Source organism: Fukomys damarensis, unplaced genomic scaffold (genome assembly GCF_012274545.1).
Source record: "Fukomys damarensis isolate Sample0158 unplaced genomic scaffold, DMR_v1.0_HiC HiC_scaffold_14, whole genome shotgun sequence".
Classification (NCBI taxonomy): domain Eukaryota; kingdom Metazoa; phylum Chordata; class Mammalia; order Rodentia; family Bathyergidae; genus Fukomys; species Fukomys damarensis.
The window spans coordinates 37,747,604-37,762,812 of record NW_022900926.1 but is presented as its reverse complement, the minus strand read 5'-3'; the positions used below and the strand labels follow the sequence as shown (position 1 = coordinate 37,762,812).

The following is a 15,209-nucleotide window of genomic DNA, read 5'->3' as shown; positions in this document are numbered from 1 at the left end:
AAAAAAAAAAAAAAAAAAATGATCCTCCCTGCTCCCGCTTTTCTGATTACTGCCCCTCTTTTGCTTTCCTTGTTAGTTGCCTTTTAGAATGGAGTATGGTACTGGTTTATCCATTCTTTGTGCAATCATAATCAAGGTGATAAAATTTGATTATCAAGGTCATCTAATTTAACTTGTAATTTCACAGATGAGGAGAGAGGCACTTGGGGGCTTCTTGTGTTATGGATACATTTTCCTTTCTGGTGTGAATCAAAAAGGTGATAAGGTCCAAGTTTGAGGTCTAAGCCTCCATTCTTCCACTGTTTTTCCTCCAAACTTACCTCTATCCTTCACCTTCTTTGGCCCAGTCAGTAACAATGGCCATTTTCATATCAGCCAAAGAAACTAACACAAGGAATTAAAAAAGATGTACCTGAATTATAACTCTCTTTTTAAATCAAATACAGTAAACAGAGCATTTGTGTGATTGTTTCTTTTAACACTGATTTTTCTCCCAAGGGTCATGACCATTTTTTAATATTAATGATTATAAATCACTGTTTTTATATATTACAAAAAGACTTTTATAATATATAAAAAAGTCAATCTGATCAATTCTATTAAAAACATTAATAAGTTGGGAAGATCAGCCCAGCTGATTTCAGGGTGGTCTAGATATAAGTTACTTCTAGAGAATTTACACATTCACTTTTAAATAGTTTCAGAAGCAAGAAATTATCTTATTTTCTACATCCCCATTTTCAGCCTCTTCCTCCAAAGCCAGCAACCCATTAATGATACAGGAACATCCCCAGATCCAAGGGTTACTCTGATTTGAGAGAGATACACTATCATAATAACCATCTGCTTATGAAGGTCACTGATTCATGGGACAATGGGAAACTATCCTTGCAAGAGTTCACTATGGTTCAAGAAATCCCCAAAATGAAAATTATGAATAGGTCCTATTCAAACCTCCCCTGGAATCATTAGGCCAGAGGTGCTGCTTTACTTGACTTTGGACACTACATGGCAGAAAACCCAGAAAACTCATCCACAGAGGGCTTAACTAACTTCACCAAAACAGAAACTACTTATTTTTTAAATGTTCATTATATTAATTTAATATAAAAATGGGCAACTGACATTATTTTATGTCCAAAATCCACCTTAAAATAAATGAGAGTGGGGAGGGGGATTGAAGACAAAACCATATAGACCAATTAGAGTAGGGTTGGAGAAAATCAAATTGCACTACGGAGAATATACAGGGGTGAGTGATGTACCCTGTGATTAAACCAAAGTTCTTAAGTAAGGAATAATGCTTTGAAGAGTGACTACTATGAAAAGAACACAAAGGGGATGAAAAAAATTTGTAGTCTGTTCTTAAGCTGTAAGATCAATCATTCAATGTTTTTGCCACAAATACTGACCTTACAGACTTCACCATATCCACCATCTACACAGTTAACTGAACACTGTTAAATACGTCCAAACTCAAACAATGAAGAAAAGTAGAAATGATGAAAATAGTCGACAATGTCAATTTGCACACCAATTTCTCTAAGTTGTAAAGATGAAACCTTCATAAGATTAACAGTTACAAATATTTCCCATTAATATTGTCTGCACACAAGCCAGACACAGATGCAGCTGTAGACCTGTAAGTGGTCCATAAAAATCATACTTTGACCATTTCTATAGACACACACATACATGTACACACATATCAAATAATTTCAATGAGATGCCAGAATAAAAATTCACTTAAATGTACCATAACATACTTCATTTTTGCTTTTACTCAGTTAAGCAAAATAAAAGTATCAAGGTCAGACAAGAAACTAAAATCATCTCTGTGTGTACAATAACCAGGTTTTCATCCTGCTTCCAACTTCACAAAAAATTTCTTAAGAGAAGCTACTAATAAGAATGCCACTGCTTTTCAATTGGGTGCAATCTCATTTGTTGATTTACACTATTATTTCCTGTGCTATTGGAGTCCTAGTCAGGAAGCCCATGCCTGTTTTCTCCTAGCAGTTTCAAAGTTTCTTGGTCATTTTTAGTTGATTTTTGTACAGTGTGAGATAAGGATCTTGTTCCAATCTTCTATATGAGAATAGCCAGTTTTCCCAGTGCTATTTGTTTAAAAGACTAGCTGTCTTTTCTCCAACATGTATTTTTGGCATCTTTGTCAAGAATCAGATGGCTGTCATTGTGTGGGTTTGTTTCTATGTCTTCTCTTCTATTCTGGTCTACGTGTCTATTTTTATGTCATTACCACAATGTTTTGGTTACTATGGCTTTGTCGTATATTTTGAAATCAAGTATTGTGACACATCAAGCAAAAGTTCTAAACAGCAAAGAACACAGTCTGAAGGGAGAAAACTTGGCCAGCTACTCTTCCAACATACGAGTAACATCCATACTACATAAAGAACTCAAAACATACCCAAAAATATCCAATTGATGCTAAATTGGCAAACTAATTGAGCAGACACTTCTCAAAAGAAGAAATACAAGTAGGCAATAAGTATATAAAAAAAATGTCCAACAGCTTCAGCCTCAGAGAAGTGTGACTCACATTATGCTGAGACTATTTGAGGGAAGAAATCTTAGAATTTTCTGGCTCTGCATTTTGGCCATAACTACCATCTTGTCCATCAGGTGACCCTGGTTCATATCCTAAATCCTTCCAGGTAAAATTCTGAAGACACTCAACTGAGGATCTTTTGCCAGCCACTGATGTATGGACTATTTCTTCATGCATCCTTTATATGTTAATCATTTCTGACGAAGCCTACCTACATAACTTTCACTAGATAGATAGATAGATAGATAGATAGATAGATAGATAGATAGATGCCTCTTCCTCTTGTCTCAGAGCCTAGGAATCCTGTCTTGCTACTACCTGAAACAGGCTTCTGTCTTGTCCATCTATTAAATTCTTAATAAAGTGTACTGTTAAAAATTTTTTAAAATTAAAAAGAATTACAGTGAAATCTATCTTACCCCACTCAGTATGGCTGGTATCAAAAATATTAAAAGCAACAAATGCTGGTGAGAATGCAGGAGGGGAAGAATGTTTAATATTTGTAGTAATTTAAATTAGTACAGCCACTATGTGAATCAGTATGGAGGTTCCTCAAGAAATTAAAAATAAAGTTGCCATTTGATCCAGCTATACCACTCTTCAGTATATTCTTGAAATAATTAAAAGCAGATTACTGTAGAGAAACCTATATACCCATGTTTATTGCAGTGTAATTTCAAAGTAGTTAAGCTACTGATGTAGCCTATCTGCTTGTACACTGAAGAGATGATAAGGAAAATGTGGCAAGTATACACAGTGGAGTATTATTCAGCCATAAAGAATGAAGTCATATGATTTTCAGGAAAATTGGTAGAACTGGAGAACATTACATTAAATGAAACAAGCCAGACTCAGGCAAATATCACATGTTTTCTGTCATACACAAAATCTAGAGAGGGAAAAGAGAAACATGAAAGTAGAGGAGAAACTATAAGAAAGGAGGAAGGGAAGGAGAGGAGGGGTAAAGGAAGGGCAAGGACGGCTATGGGGGTCGAAATGAGGCAGTTATGTTACATCACATTAAATATGCCAAAATGTAGTCCATCGCTCTGTAAAACTAATATACACTAATATGCTCCTGCAAGACCATCACAAAAAGACATCAGCACAGGACCTTGAATGAACACCTGACTGCCACAACATGGGCTCCGCACACCTGGCTTGGATTGATGGTAGGTGAAGCCATGAAAGACATCAAAGAGTTTGGGGGTCCTAACTCCCCATCACATTCTTCTCCAGTGGCCTACATGTTTATCAGCTACATACAACTTCATATCAGATCAAGCTGCTGAAAGGAGGTCTTGAAATCAAAGACCATAACTGAAATTCAATTTCCAATTGCCTTAATTTAATATAGGCTATAATACAGTTGCAGTGGTTAAAATGAACAAACATAGCACCTTCCAAATTGTTGAAACTTGAAAGAAGCCCCCTCTGATAGTCAAAGTCAGCAAGACCTTCTCTCTATTTTCCAGCACGCAGGTTATTGATTTGGCTCAGAGACCAATGGAGAGACAGCAATAGCACTGAGTCACAGAAGTAGAGGAGCTCCCAATTTTTACTCATGTGTAAAGATCCCAGTCAAACACTGGCACCCACTTGGTGTCCCTTCTCTTACCATCAAAGGGACAGTCACATCAATGCACAGCCATGCACATGTGCATACGGATGCATTTGTACCACACTAGGTGTGGACCGTGGCTTCCATCTGCCAAACAGATGTATTCACAACAAGATGGCAGTGGAGTGCTCACCCCTTAATAGTTCCTACAGTTCATTACTCCCAATTATAAAGTAGAATTTGTATTTGCCAAATACAAAGTATACAGTAAAACCCTTAGTTCTAAAAACCTTGATTTGTGTAATAAATTATTGTAAAATTACAATAACCTGTGAATAATATGAATATAGGCAGTTATTGTTGCCTATCTTGACTTGCCCACTACTCTCTGCGTAGTCCTAGTACCTGGATGAGGCAGGAAATATTCCCTACTTGATAGTACAGGCCTCCTATAGCATAGCTTTTTATTTTATTCTAATACCACATTTTCCACAAAAACAAGATGAGAAATGTTGGTTAAAACACAATACTTATTTCTTATTTTAGAACTTGCAGCTATACATTCATTCATTTTGAAAATAGCAAAACATATATTAAGTTGTTATTTACCTTAATACTGGTGTATTGGTTTCCATAGACTTCATTAGTTCTTACCCCAAAGGAAAAGGTATGTACTTTTACAGAGCAGCCCAGATCAAAGGAAGTACTGTATTTAGATATGGTGAACTTGCCAGACACTCATGGCAAATTATTCCCCCCAAAGATGGAAAAATATCAACCATACAAATAAAGCCACTTGCAATGTCTAAATTTCTTACCTTTTTACCAGTAAAATTACCTTAAGATATGCCCTGGTTTGCTCTAAAATCATAACTGAGCAAAGAAAGTTAAAATAGAGATAGTTATTTAAATACCACCTCATTTGAGGTGAGCAGGCGTCATTGCACTCGACTACTTCTGCTGAAACCAAAACCCCAAACCCCAGACCTTTGTTAAAAAGTATGCAGGGCATGCTAAAGATTTCCAGTGCACACCGAGATGCGTGTTCTCCATGAGCAAAGGACTCTTGTGACTTTGTGTCTCTCTTGACGTCAAAGGAGAAGAACCACTGGCTCCATTTTGAAGACACCAGCCATCTGTCCTGAGGCTCTGCTCAGACTTGCATCTGCCACCAGCCTTGGCCACAGGCTGGCTTCGGACAGGAAAGCCAGCACACACAACCATTCCTCCCACCTGCGTGCCTACTTGGGTTCTGATCATTCCCCTCCTGTCTTAGCACCTAACCTTCCACAGCTTAACCAACAACAAAACCTTTCCATCCAGCTAATTTTTCTTCTGTATTTTAACTACATAACAGAAAAGACTTGACTACTTCATCTGGGCCTACTTTCAGCCAAATCCAGAATGCTTTAAGTGAAATAAAAGGTGTCTGTCTGGGTTTCTTTTATGTGGAAATCAGATCTCCAAGTATCACTTTTGTTTCCATAGGAAATTTTCCATCTTCACGTTTCTACTGGTATTATTCCAGGCAAAGAAGCACCCAACTGCTTTCTCACTCCATCCCCCCTTGAATCAAACACATCACTCCATTGGCTCAACCCTCACTTCCAACTTCAGGAGGATGCCTGGGCAGGGGACGAAGATTCCTCATGACGAGACTCAGCATCCCTGATCTGGAGAACAGAAGAAGGCAATGGCCCTGCCTGCTGCCCTTCATCGGCAGCAGACACTAGGAGGACATGGACATCGCCAGCACCCTCTGGACACAGGGGTCCTGCGCACAGACAATGATTGACACAGGCCATATATACATAGGACAGTTCATCTACCCCAAAGCATAGGACAAGGAAGGCAGGGAGGGAAAATGACCAGTTATCCCCAGCTAGCACCCCCAGGCCTCCTCCTGCCACCTCTCTGTCTCACCCCTCTCTCCCTTTCCTCCTACACAGCTTCAGGTGCACACTGATCCGGGTCTCCAGCATTGGCCTAATCAGCTCATCCCCACCTCATCCCAATTTCCCGGAGACACACGTAAAATCCCATTTGTTGTGGGGGGATTCTACTTGAGTTGTCTTGCCACAGGAGCTCTGAGGAGGGCAGGGCGGCTGGGCATTCTTGCAGAGGATCTCCACTCCCAACCTCTCCTGCCTTCTGATCGGTCCTTTGCCTCCTCCCCCTCCCCCTACCTTGCTCCTCGCTGCTGCCCCCAAACCAGGCAGTGGGGTCCTCCTCTGGGAGCCGGGATTCTCCTCCACCTCCTCCACCCTCGAGGGCTTTGCGTTTCTTCGACATCTCTGCCCAGGGCTGGGGTTTGGGGTTTTCTTTCCCCACCCCCTGGCCCTCCCCCTTCGGAGAGGAAAGTGAAGGTGGGGTTAGGTGGAGTGGAGGGGGTTAGGAGAGGAAAGGGGTGGGGAAATAGACTAGGGAAGGAGATGGAAAGAAACTGCTGCTGAAAGAGGGGAAGGGACGATGGAGTGGCAGGAAGGCAGGAGGGGCCAGGACTGGGTGCAGAAATCCACAATCAGTTCCCTCAGTGTAGCCCTAGGTCTAGGGCTGCTCTCTCCTCTCCTCTCTCTCTCCTCTCCTCTCTCTCCTCTCCTCTCTCTCCTCTCCTCTCCTCCCCTCTCCTTTCCCCTCTTCTCTCTTTCTATCTCTCCCTCTCTCTCTCCCTCTCTCTCTCCCCCTCCCCCTCCCCTCCCCCCTCCCTCACTTGTCTCCTCTTCCTCTTTTTCCTTCAATAAAAAGACTAAGCAAAGAGGGGAGAAGAGATCACAACCAGAGAGGAGAGGGTCCTTGGCCCCCTCAGCGGATTTCCTCCTAATTTGGGAGGGGACCAGGGTGGCTGGGCTGCTCTCTGTCAGGACTCCTAGCCCTGTCTAGTTACCAAGCAGCCTGTCTTCTGGCTGTGGGGGAGCGTGATGTGTACAGTGCTTGGTAGGGTTATGTTTTCAGTGGAATGCAAGGAAATTTGGGTGGAAAGAAGAAAATGAAATGCTGCAGAATGCAACATAGTGAGCCTTTGGGCGCTAGGGACTCAGGACCCTCTCCTCCTTATGACATCATAGGATTTTTTTTTTTTTTTTGGAAGAGGGGCCGGAGGTAGAGGACAGAAGAGAGGGGAGGCAGAAGCAGGGATGGCAAGAGGTAGGGGTGTCTTGTCCCCCAAGGGAAGCTGAGAAGGGCGAGAGGAAGGAGGAAGGAAGTTGAGGGGAGGCCAGCCCTTCTCCAGGCCGCCTCCAGAGGCACCTGCGGGCTGGCGCGGCAGGGCTGCGGTTTGCAGCTGGCGCGCTGTCTTCTCCAAGTTGGAGCTGGAAATTGCTCCGTTAGGTCTGCGCCCCTAGGCAATCACTAGGCCTTTGGGTCTGCTGAGGACTTTCTCACCTCCTCTGCAAAGCCCTGAGTACCCAGCCTTCTAAACTCCAGTTTCTTCTTTCTCCCTCTTCCTCAACCCTCGGTCCCCCAAAACAATCAGATCCACCAACATAAAACGCGCGCACTCATTTTCTTATTGCCAATAAGAACGGAGGAAAACGCTGGGAAGTTTTTTTAAGTAAAAAGAGCAGTTGGAATTAAGTTTTTCTGGACTCTGAAGGGTTAAATGATAGGTAAAATGAATGATCAACTTACCCGCCAAAGTATACTGAAGTGCCTGTCTGCTCTCCGCTTCATTTCCCGTTCATAAATTCAAAAGGGGCGGGTGGAAGGACAAAACGCCCCTACCAGGGGGGCCCAGGGTCCAACCAAAACGGTGCAAAATAAGTTGCCAAGCCGGGGTAACCCAAGTTCGGAAACAGTCCAGGACGCTGGCATCTGCTCCAGGCAGCAGGAGCTTTCCAAGGGCTCTGAGCACTTTGGGCTTCCGCGCCGATCCTCTCGCCGCAGGGGGACATTACTCAGAAAGACAGGTGACGGACGTCCCCTCCTTTCCATCTGGGGGTCCTGAGGAAGGCAGCCCCTAGTGCTCCGGGGGCCAGGAAAACAGGTCCATCTCAGCCCAAACTCGAAGTCGCAGCAAACTTTGGACCCACACACCTAGGGGTGGACTGAGCGCCTGTGTGCAAGTGTGTGTGTGTGTGTGTGTGTGTGTCCGCGCGCGCTTGACATTTGGGGGTGCATGCACTCTGAGGAACGACTCTCCAAGCTGTCTGAACTTAGAGAGTTTTCCTTTAAGCCGGCGACGCTGCCTGGACACCCCCCCGCGTCCAACAGGAGGCGATGACGTCTGTAGCCTCGTTGCCAGAACAGTCCCCAGGCTGCTGCTGCCGTTCATTGACAGAGCAGGCGCTCGGACGTCAGCAGCCGGACCTCGGGCTCCCACCCCCGCACCTGCCAACCCGGGGGCGGGGTGGGGGAACCGCTGGGGCTGGGGGAGGAGTGACTCGGACCTGTCTCCTCGTTCTGGAGCTCCTGGGTATATAAATAGCTCAGTTTCCAGCCAGACCCGCACCCTCTCGAGCGGCCCCTTCAGGGCCCCCGCCCCCGCCCTTGTCACTTGGCGCGGAGCTGCTTGGCCCGAAGGGGGGAGGGGGCAGGGAAGCAAGGTGGAAACAGACGTTGCCTCGCATTCCTCTCCCCATTCATAGATTCGGTGGGAGTCGCAGAGTCGCGGAGTAGCGCTCCGGGAATGCAAGGAATGGATGGATGCCCGCGCTTGGGGACCACCAGGCCCTCAAGGCGTCGCCAGAGAGGGGCGCCCTTCCCACTGGGGACGCGTACTCTGGCCTAGGCGTGGGAAGGGACCCCAAAGGATCACCTTTAAGAGGCCAAAGGCCTGACCTCTCCCTCCCCTCCGATCCACTCCAGGGTGCTTTTTGTTTTGTTTTCTCGTCCCCTGCGGTTCTAGGATGCAGAGAGCTTGTAGCTAAATTCAGCCCCCGCACCACAGAAAACCGGGCGGATCCTGGACAAGTCTGCATCCAAAACAGCGGCAACTGCGAGGCATTGGCTAAGGACAAGGGTATCCCCAGGCCCGCGTGCCCTCCTCTCCTGAGTACCCAGGGGTGCATCGTTCCAGGGGGAGGGCGGTGCAGGGTCCCCACAGTCGCCCAGTTGTTGGCGAGCCTGTGGCCCTAGTAAGGTCCTGGGGGATCTCTGTGCCATACATCCGCTGGACATGGGCCCCATTTATCACCGGGAACCTAAAACCTTGAGGGGCTCAGCACAGGGCAGAAGCCTCCAAAGGCTTTGGTGACGCAGGGGCCAGTGCTCAGGGCTAAAGACAGCAGAGTCCAGGAGCGCTATGGCTAATGGCACAAAGCCTTCGGTGACCAGCCTGTAGGAGGGAAAAGGATGTACCTCGGTGCCCACTCCTCTGGCCTCTACCTAGTGCTTGGCCCCAGAAATGGCTAGCAGGCTCTGGATTCTACCCTTGTAATATTAGAGAGAAGCCCTTTGCCATCCTACGCTGAAACCCCTCCTGGTGTACAGAGAGTACTTCTCCACTGGAAAAAGCATAGAAGAAGGCATTCTTGACTCCTGCCTCCCTTTCTCTGTACCCCTTTATAACAGACACCTGAGTTGGAGTGTGGCGTCGTTGCCGGTGTCCAGTTTTGGTTTTTCCCTTTCCACTGGCTATTTCCCCAACACTGCCTCTGGACCTCTACTGCAGCTTTGCAAAATAGGTGTTCCCAGTGCCATTCACCCACTTCTGGTTGGGTCAATTCTTTGTCTTCTCAGCTGACTTATTGCATGCTTCAGCCTTCCTCTTCCTATAAACAAACTCACCCTCAGGAGGCTTCAGCACACTGCCCTCCTAAACTGGGTCCTGCCTTTGGGCTTATTCATGACCTCTCCACTTTCAGTCACTACTTCCTCCATTGGTCTTCTCAGCCTCATGGTTGGAAACAGAATCTAAATGCTGACGACCCTTGCATTTATAAATTCAGCTCAGACCTCTCCCCTAAACTCTAGATGCTGGCTCACCACCAGCTCTCTTGGATTTCTAAAAGGCAGCATCGCTTGGAGTTACCCTATCACAGACCCAGTAGGTAGAAATGCTTGTTTGTTGTTGCCCTTAGCTCAGAACCATTGGAGCAAGGTTGACTCTTCGGTCTTAACACCCATTCCTTCTGTCCCTTTTACCTTACATAGGCTCCAGATGCCTGCCAAAATCCCCACTGACCTCACCTGACCCTGATGCCTTCATGTCTGTCTGGGCTCCATGCTCTGCCTACATCTGCCACACAATTCGCAGCACCTAGGGTCTCTCTGTAAAAATATGGTCATGATTCTTCTCCACTTCTTCACTAACCTGTGACAGCCAAAGTCCTCTAATGTCCTCCAATTTCATGTCATCTCTCTGACCCTGTCCCTCTCACTTGCCCCTTGCTCCAGTGTCCCCAGCCACATGGGTCTTTCCATAGCCCCCCAAGATCCCTCCCAGCTCAGAGCCTCTGCAGTAGCTGGTCCCTCTATGGGAATACCCAATTGTCTGTGGGGCTGTCTTCTTTTATCTCCACATCTGTCCCCCTTCCTCCAGAGTCAACCCTAGCACTCTTACCTCTTTCCTGCTCTATTTCCCTCCATCCATGTCTCATGGGCCCCTTATTCACTTTGCTTATTCTCTCTCCTGCAAACTGCCAGCAACCATATCACAGGGATTTTTGCCATCAATTTTAGTCATATAAAAACTACTCGTCCTCATGCAAAGTCCATCCCTCTCACCACATGTTCAAGAGAGGTGGCCTGGTCTGCTGGCAAATACAAGATGAGCTTGGGGCTGGCTAGAGACAACCTTCTCTGCTGTAGCAGTCCCTTAAATTAAAATGTACGTGTGTGTGTGTGTGTGTGTGTGTGTGTGTGTGTGTGTGTGTACCTCTGCCAGAGACTCATCACATCTCTGCTGATTCTCAAAAAATACAGTAGCACTCTCTGTCTTTCTTTCTTTCTTCTTCAATACCTCCTTCACCTTCCTTCTTTCCTTTTCTCTTTTCTTTTCTTTCCTTCTCTCTAGTGGTCTTTGGCTCAAGCCTGAGGCTTCCCTGGACATCATTGGACCTGACTGCAATGCCCTTCCCTACAGTCCTGTTCCAATGGATTCCCATCCCTTCTCACCCAGCAAAGAAAGATTCCTAAAGCTATGGATGCCCAAACTAGATCCAAACATTTGTTCTAGGACATAAAATGCTGGCATCTGGTTTAGACTCTCCCAGCCTAGTGGAGGAGAGAAATGGGTCCACACCCAAGCTCTGGAAATTCCTTTTTCTAACCAAATCTGAGCAGATCCAGCATGGAGGAGCATAGATGGAGACCACTACTGACTGATGTGTGAGCCGGGAAGCACCTCCTTGCTTGACAGGGAGGGTAGGTCTTTGTGAGGACTAGAATGCACTCTTCCTTTATTCCAAACACCCATCCCCATGTCAAGGTAACAAGTCTAACTTCAGGGCCCTGTAGAGCTGGAGGGGACGAGGACAAGTTAGTCATTTGAGCTGGAATGAGTGTGCAGCTTTCCAGATGATGTCACCTTGATACACTGAGGCCAGGGGCAACCACAGGGGTGCTCACAGCTGGCTTTCTTCTAGCCTGCAGCAGCCTCCCCTTGACTTTCTTATGACTTCTTTACCCTCAGGTCACTTCCTCACCCCTGTGTTATTGCTGGCTAAAAGATTGCCCATGATCTTGACAAGATCTGTAGAAATAGAAGACCCTGAGGACACTTTGAAAAGGACTTGGCTTTGGTATGAGAGCTGCTTCCCATGGCCTAAACTTTTCCTTTATGCTTTTCTTGAAAGACTATTTCCAGGTTCTTCTCACTGTGAAGAGAGAGATCTTCTGACCCCTTTCAAAGAACAGTGTAGAAAAAAACAGGAAAAACCAAAGTAGCTTGACAAAGAATACTGCCCTATGGACGATATCCATTGATCTTCTATCCATTGATTAAAAAAAAAAACCTGATGTTTCTGACATGCTAAGGTCTAAATGCCCCTTCATCATGTGCTGGAAACTTAATCCCCAACTCAACAGTGTGGGGAGGTGGAGCTAACACCACAGCTCCACCCTGTACATGTGTTAATGCTGCTATAAAAGGACTTTGCAGATGGTTCACCCCTCTGTCTTCTGCCATGCAAGGAAGCAAGAGGGCTCTCATCAGATGCTGGCTTCTTGACATTGGACTTCTCAGCCTCCAGAATAGTAAGAAATGAGTTTCTATTCTATGTAGCTTCCCAGACTCAGGTATTCTGTGATATTAGCACAAAGTGGACTAAGACACCACATTACACTGATAAGCTTAGCATAATTAATTTCTATACTTAAGAGAATTTGTAAGATGTGGGAAAGCATTTCCAAATGAGTATAGAAGATGCAGACCACCTGAAGTAGTCTACTTCAAGTGGTGAGTGGGTTAAATCCAAAAACTCTACATTCAAAATCTAATAATTGATTCTTAGAGCTGGAAGAAGCACTACACTATTTAAAGAGTGTGATCTTCCAGCCTTCAGGTACCATGATAAATGGAAAAATGAGGGCAAATAATACAACACAGAAAGCAGGCTTGTAGGTAGCTTTGTTGTTAGAGGAAAGATATTTTAGTTACGCACTATTCCAATTTCCAAACCAATTGCATAGTCCAGAAATATTAACTGTGTCTCTGCTGCCCAAGGTGTCATAGCTTAGTGATCCCAAAAATGTTCATCTGTTTAGATTTTATCTCTTACACTTTTGTGCTTTTTATGTGGAAAGAATTTCAAATTTATAACAGAGTTATAAGATAAAATTGGTATCAAAGACTCCCTCCCATAACACCTGTTTTCAGAGTCACCTTGTTAGCATTTTGTGCCCTTTTACTTCATCACTTGTCCGCTCGCTTCCCTACCCTATTTTATAATCAGTTGAGTGTAAGATGCATTCTTCTTTGCCCTTTGCCACCCCCCAAAAAAAACACTGCACTGTGTATTTCCTAAGAAGAAAGACAGTTTCCTACAAAAACACAGTGCTGTTATCAACATCAGTTAATTATGTCATTGGCACAATGCTTTAGAGCACATATTTGTTTGGTCAATTAACCCAACAGTGTATTTAGGGTACCCCACCCCCAGAATGGAATGCAATTTAGGGTCAAGGAGTGCATTTCATTGCCCGTTTTTTAGACCCCCTTCAACCTACAGAATTTCCACAATCTTTGTCTTGATGACCTAGATGTATTTTGTTTATTTGTTTGCTTTTGGTGCCAGGGATCGAACTCAGGACCTTGCACTTGTGAGGCAGGAACCATTGAGCTAAATCCCTGGCCCTATGGCCTAGATGCTTTGGAAGAATACAGTGTTTCATGTTTCATAAGCATGTCTGCATGTGGGCTGCTTTCTGTGCCTCATGGCTGGGCAGGTGGACCATCTCAGCTGGCGCTAACAGAGGCAGGGTTGTGTTCTCTGTAGAATGGCGCTTCCAGAGCTCCAGTCCTTGTGTTCCCTACTGGCACAATGTGAACTCTGATCAAGGTGTGGCCTGACTTCTCCACTCCTTGTTCCTTGCAACTAATAGTCAGTGTATGAGGAGACACAATAGTGAGGCAGCGTTCTGCTTCTCATCACAATTCCCTCCCAGAATCAGCACCTGCTGATGACTTGCTTGGTCCACTCCTATTCAGTGATGTTTGAGCTCAGCATTTCCTCCATAATCAGCCTCTTACACAGGAAAAAAACTTCCCCTCTCCTCATCCACTAGTGTATTTATCTATGTATTAGTATATAAACTCATGAATTCCTATTTCTAATATCCTGCAATCCACTTCTTTGTGTAATTGTTTCAGTGCTCATATCTGATCTGTTAAAAGATACAGTGAGAATCCATTCAAGCCGGCTCCTCTGAGTGCTCTCCAATCACCTGTGAGCACTTCCTTATTTTCTCTCATAAAATTTTTTCAGGCTCATCTTGTACCTAACATGCCCAGCCCTAGAGTCAGCCCTTTCTAGGGGGAGTGTTGGCTCCTTTTAATGGTTTAGAGATCATGCTCTGGATGCTGAGTGTGCTCATTGCTTCTGGTCATCCCTGCAACAGACAGATGGAGGCACTAAATGCATGTACACACCCTGTATAGGCACACACACTCACACACACACACACACAGAGAAAGGGGGGGCTTCAAACACACACATGGTGTGCATAACATGTATTTATGTATTTGAAAACCAGGATTCTTTCTTGTCTGTGTCTATTACATCTGTCTGTCACCTTTGTTTATATCAGTCCTCCGTCCCTCTCACCATGGGACACAAAATCCAGAGACTCCAGTCAGAGACTGGTCAGAGGTACTTAGATTGCTTCCTTCATCTTTGTCTCCCTTCTATTGCCTCTCTTTGGAATAATGGTTTTATTTTTTTTTAACTGGGTTTATTTGTTTGAGCTTCCTTTAGGTTCTGTGGTTTTTCCTCTTCCATATAGTTAGTAATCTAATTTCATTGTTCAAATATGTATGTTTGAATACACTTCTAAAAGTCAAAACTGTCCTTTCAGATCAATAGGGAGAAAATTCCTTCTCTCCTGCTTGTTTTCACTCCATCTTTCCTTGAGGTGGCAGGACACCAATTTCACTACCTTCAGGTATATCTCAACTTTGTTTCTCTTTGTAAAGGTGAAAAGATGTGTTTGCTTTTGTATTTTCCCCTTTTTATTCACAAAATTCAGAATGCTATTGATATGCTCTTTTGCAGTTTGTGGTTTCCACTCAGTGCCATTTCCCAGGAATTGTTCCTCATCAGTTTACCAGTACTGTCATCCTCCCTCTTCCGTGTTTCACAGTGGCACAGTGCTCCGTTGTGCATGTGGACCACATTTTATTCAGCCAAGTTCCTGTGTTTGAGCATTTAGTAGGTAATTTCAAATATTCCACAATACAAATACCACCTCAGTCACTTATTCTGTGCATTGGTACATTCGCGCTGTGAGAGATACAACCTAGGTAAATTCCTATTAGTGGAGGTGCCGTGGCATAAGTCAAAGCACATCATTCTATTAGCTGTTAACAAATTCTTAGTCAAAAGATCTGCACCCCTTTATAATTAACAATATTTTTCTAAAGAACATTAAATAAAATTTACAAAGTGTGAACAGATCTGCATTAATTAAAAAATGTATACT

At 44.6% G+C, this 15,209-nt stretch overlaps 1 protein-coding gene across 2 annotated transcripts in view; it reads right to left on the bottom strand.

Annotated features, from left to right (window-relative positions):
• Pde10a (phosphodiesterase 10A) overlaps nt 1–8,343 on the bottom strand; it is a 551,502-nt gene extending 543,159 nt beyond the window's left edge. Inside the window, exon 1 of one of the 2 annotated variants that reach the window (XM_019205466.2) lies at nt 7,761–8,343. Coding sequence is in view for 1 of the 2 variants with exons in the window: in XM_019205465.2 (XP_019061010.1) it covers nt 6,320–6,425 (106 nt within the window). In the remaining variant the exon portion in view is untranslated. Of the gene's footprint in view, nt 1–6,319; nt 6,743–7,760 lie in introns of those variants that run through there. The other variant, XM_019205465.2, reaches the window with a different exon arrangement.
• Nucleotides 8,344–15,209: the final 6,866 nt, after the last annotated feature.